General features: G+C 46.3%; 1 protein-coding gene across 1 annotated transcript; it reads left to right on the forward strand.

Moving 5' to 3' along the window:
• Nucleotides 1-557: 557 nt before the first annotated feature.
• On the forward strand, nucleotides 558-2,034 carry LOC143187077 (uncharacterized). Its single transcript, XM_076391028.1, has one exon. The coding sequence runs from the start codon at nucleotides 558-560 to the stop codon at nucleotides 1,887-1,889; it is 1,332 nt and encodes a 443-aa protein (XP_076247143.1). The 3' UTR covers nucleotides 1,890-2,034.
• Nucleotides 2,035-4,838: the final 2,804 nt, after the last annotated feature.

Raw genomic sequence — 4,838 nt, forward strand, 5'->3', positions numbered from 1 at the left:
TACTGACGGTCGAGTCGTCGATCGACCGCGAGTGGAACTGACACGATTGTGCTTTGGACGAATGGTTCGACGCTGACCGCTATGGCAGAGTGGAAGTTAGCATCTTAGAGGGGAGCTGGATCCCTGAGGGGTGGAGGACAGGAGCCTCTCATTGGAAACGCGAGCGACTTGTGGAGCGAGCTTTCTCTGGAGGACGCGTGGTCCGGTAAGTGGAATACCCGCGTTATGGTCAGACAGGCGATCCAAACTTCAACATTCGGAATTGTTGGAAAGTTAGAGGACTGGAAGTTTATCCTTACAATTATGTAGAGTCCCTTGACTACTAGCTTCATTATGTTTACGAATGTGCATACATTTTCCCCCGAGTTCAGTCGAGCCTGTCTCCACCGACTCCAGTGTACACAAAATCACTCGGCCGTCGATTCTCATTGACCCAATTACCCTCGGCGCGACACCTGGTCCGGGTGTACAGGCGCGATCTCATTCATCATTTCCGTATCCGACTCAATTGACCGTCGGGTGTCATTGTCGCAGGTCGATCATCCGGAACGAGCAGGATGACAATGGAAGATCGCACGGGTGGCATCGACCGTGCCGCCCCCGCGACATCCACGACGGCCTCGACGGCGTTGACGTCGTCCAGTCCCTCGTCCATCAGCGACGTCACCTCCGACGCGTCGTACCCTCTGCAGCGAGCCAGCAAGCGTTCCTTCGACGTGGCCTTCCTCGTGGCCCCTGACGAGAACCTGGCGCGTCGTCAGAGCGAGAAGATGAGGCTGGTGTCCGCTAGGAAGGATCGTTCTCGAGAGGAGATCTCTGAGAACGTTGTGGATCCTGAGAGGCTGCCACAGAATTTGACCATCAAGCATTACGAGAACGACGGCGGAGGTTCTGACAGGAGGAGGATGCTTCAGTGTTCAGAGAACTCGTTGAGTCCTCCTTATATCTCTCCAAGGACCCTGACGCCGACGCTGCCTGGTCTCTCGCCTGACAACGACGCTCGTAGATACGTCTCCAGTCGTCTTCAGAAGACTCCGTCGCCTCCTGCGTTTAGTACTCATCAAACCATGCTGACCGCTTGTCCTGAGCCAGTTGATCCTAGCCTGGCCTGTAGCAAGATCTATGACTCAGGCATACCTTGTCCCAGCGACAGACACGAGTCTCGCAGCGCTTTCACGAAAGTGAATCTAGCAGGCCAGAGGAATGGCTTTAGTGATGATGGTCAGACTTCACCGAGGTCTTCCATTTCACCAGACGACCGTGCCAGCTACCAGAGCAGCGTCAGTCCTCCAGTGGTGCCCCTGACTGCCACTGCTGGTTACAAGTACGCGCCGTTTCCTGCTAAAATGGCGTATCCCTTTCTAGTCAGCCCCGAGAGCAGTCAACCAGGCCTGTTGGAGAACCTGAAGATTCCTCAGATCGCGCAGCCTCCCAAAGTACCCAGCCCAAAGATGCCTAGTTTTCGGCCCGACTTGCCTCCAGTTTATCCGAATCTTTCGTACAATCCTATCTCTGTTTTCCCGCCAATGGCAGAGGCGCTGACCAGACCCAGATTTCTGGCAACAGCCGCGGGGGTGGCTGGTCTCCTACCCCCTTCATTTGCCGCGCTCACTTTACCCGCGCAGAATGTCTGCGCTAAGTGCAATCTGTCGTTCAGGATGACCTCTGACTTGGTCTACCATATGAGGTCGCATCATAAGAATGAGAATTCTGGGGAGGCTGCCAGGAGGAGGAGGGAGGAGAAGCTGAGGTGTCCAGTCTGTGATGAGAGCTTTAGAGAAAGACATCATCTCACCAGGCACATGACAGCGCATCAGGATAAGGAGAGCGATGCGATCGTTGACCAAGTCGAGGTGAAGAGACGAGCCACCACTGTGCACAGCAAGTGACGACGAAAATCACCATCGGAGGATTCAGCGATTCTTACTACTGACTACTCTTTTGAGAATTGAGGCGGAAGAAGTATTTGTTGGATTTTGAGTAGTTGTAGGTCTAGAGGTTTATTTGCCCTCTGAAGTCTTGTACTTTGGGGAACTGTAAAGTAGTCCTAAGAAATTTCAAGATATTTGAGATGGTATATGAAGTGGTGGATAGTGAGTATCTGCTGAAAGAAAGACTTTTGGATTATTCGAAGCTGAGGTGGTTCTTCTCATTCTTTAGGTTTATAAAATTCCAATTTTTAGTAGTCGTTGTCCTAACCAGAAACGAAGATCTTCCAATTTTTTAAGGTACTAACGAGGTAGAGAAAACCAAGTAGTTTGAACTCCAGGATAGCTATCCTATTACCACTAAACTCTTGTTATTGAATGTTCACGTTCTCTTAATAACGGCAATATTAACGAGAATAATTGTACGAAATTTATGCGGTATACGTGTATGATTAATTCGATATAAACTACTAACATAAGAGACTTTATCTTGCGATCTGCGATAAGGCGACATTCCCTCTCTAGTCAATATTAGCTAGGAGAAATTTGTAAATAAGTGGAACGATCGGTGATTAATCAGACATTATCCTAACATTAAGCTCGAAGAATTCTTGGATCCCACCTGTGAAAAAATTCAAAATAATTCACTAATTTCTCCAAAAGAAGGGTAAAAGAAGTGGCATAGAATATAAATAAAATAAAATTACATGTCTCAGCCGACGCGAATGGCAAGAAAGTAAACTGATTGGAATGTTTGGAGCGTTGGCGCAGCTCGTCCCGTGTTTTCTGGGAGGCAGGTGATTCGAGGGGGTGGAATCGTCCAGGTGGGGTAGGAGTGGTCCACGAAGAGGGGATAGAACGCGGTGTAAGCCGCGCTCGTCGTGTGTCGGGGGTGGCACGGCAATAAATAGATCGTAAACCGTACACCCCCTCCAGCCCTGCTAACACACGAACCGTCGGAGCGCGCATAATGGTAGGAAACAATGAATGCCGTAATCGGAAACAGTGCCGGTTTGTTATCTGCCATTTACACTCCATTTAACTTCAAACAGTGAATCGGCTGGCGCGCATTCGCGTTTTAAATACACGCGACCTCTCCGACCACTCCCGCCTACACCCTCTACACCCCGCGAGTCTCCCTCGACGTACGGCTTAGCATAGGGTTAACCTGCTGGACCAGAGTGGCTTAATATTGTCCAGAATTGCTTGACTTATCGCCACTTCCATTCCAAGCTTAATGCTTGCTTATTTCGCCACCTCGACTGATACCTCGGTCGTCTATGTGATCGCTTCATTGCCCCTCGCGTCGGGTGTTGTGATTGATGCTTGCGATGGTACGCGAAGCAAATGTCTTATTGGGAGAGCTCCACGAGTAACTCACGTTTTAGATATGTCTTTCAGGATTTGTGAAAATTTGGACAGTTCAATATTTTAAAAATTTGAATATTTGAATATTTGAAAATTTGAATATTTGAATATTTGAAAATTTGAAAATTTGAATATTTGAAAATTTGAATATTTGAATATTTGAAAATTTGAATATTTGAGTATTTGAATATTTGAATATTTGAAAATTTAAATGGATAAAGGTGGGATTCAAAACTATACGAACCTCGTCGAGAAATTTTTAGGAAATAGAGTCGAAGTCTACAGTATTCTGTACAGCAATAATTAACAGTAGTTTGTATATACTTCTCGTCGTTTAACAGAAACCCTTAAACGTTGATTAGCATACCGTACAGGAGTTACGAATAGTTACTGTACGTGGGATTCAACGTTAGCGTGTACTGCGACTATATCGATAGTATAAGGGATATCGTGGTCCATAAGATGTTGTTCTAGTTGTACACTAAGTCGATTGTAAATGGTTGGTCGTCTAGATGTAAGGATCGTCGACGTTTTGTTTCGTTTTTGTAAGAATTATTTATCATGACATCATGTTGTATCAGCTCGATGTAAATATCACTGTGTACATAAGCACTGTATGTATCCCCTGAATCGTTGTTAACGAATAAAAAGAATGCCCATGAGAAAAGGACTCTGTGCACAATCGCGTCAGCCCCAGTTTCACGTTCCTCCTTTTCCACGATATTTTCGCCAACGGCGGAAGCTCGTCTTTCCTTTTCCGTTCACGTTCAAAATAATTCCACGCTAATTCGTTACAGTAATAACTCTTACGTTCCGAAGCGGTATTAAGGTTTCTGTTTTTACGCGTTTTCCTCGTTCGTTTCGCGAGCATCGGTCGGGCTCTTTTGTTCGATTGTCTCTGTATCATCAAAAGCCGATTACTCCGCAACAGATTAATTTCTGGCCATTCTGACGCCCCCCATTCCCTGCTTTATGAGAATAGAATCGATCGTCGTGTCCTAACAGTGATCGTCCATAAAATATTGCAAGCCTACCGCGATTATCAACAATTTTAAAAATTGGAAGCATTAAAAAGGCGAATTTTCATTTTATTTTTATTCTTCAGAAGTTGATTTATTATTCGAGTCGCCATACAACTCGAGAGTATTGGAATATGTAGGAATTACATTTTAGTAGAATGTTGATTGCATTAAAAAGCGCAGCGAAACTTAGGAGCAAGCATGTACTTGTTGAATCGAACACGACTCACCTGAAAGCGTCTTTAGAGATTGGCTGAAGAGGTATCGACCTCTCGAGAGAAGGAGCACAGAGAAATCCCCTAAACGGGTAACGTTAAGCCTGTCGAAACCGCAGCCAATACGACAAACAATCTCTTACTGCTTTCGTTCCAGCTTAACTTCGTCCCGTAACCTCGCCAACCCCCTGGAGTAAGTGTACTTACCCTCTGCCCGAGGTCCATAAAGATAAATAACACGAAGCAGCCACGGGCTCCCGAGTACTTGTGTCCCTTATAAAACTAGGAAGAACCCCCTCGGAAATTCC

Source organism: Calliopsis andreniformis, unplaced genomic scaffold (genome assembly GCF_051401765.1).
Source record: "Calliopsis andreniformis isolate RMS-2024a unplaced genomic scaffold, iyCalAndr_principal scaffold0022, whole genome shotgun sequence".
NCBI classification, from domain to species: Eukaryota; Metazoa; Arthropoda; class Insecta; order Hymenoptera; family Andrenidae; genus Calliopsis; species Calliopsis andreniformis.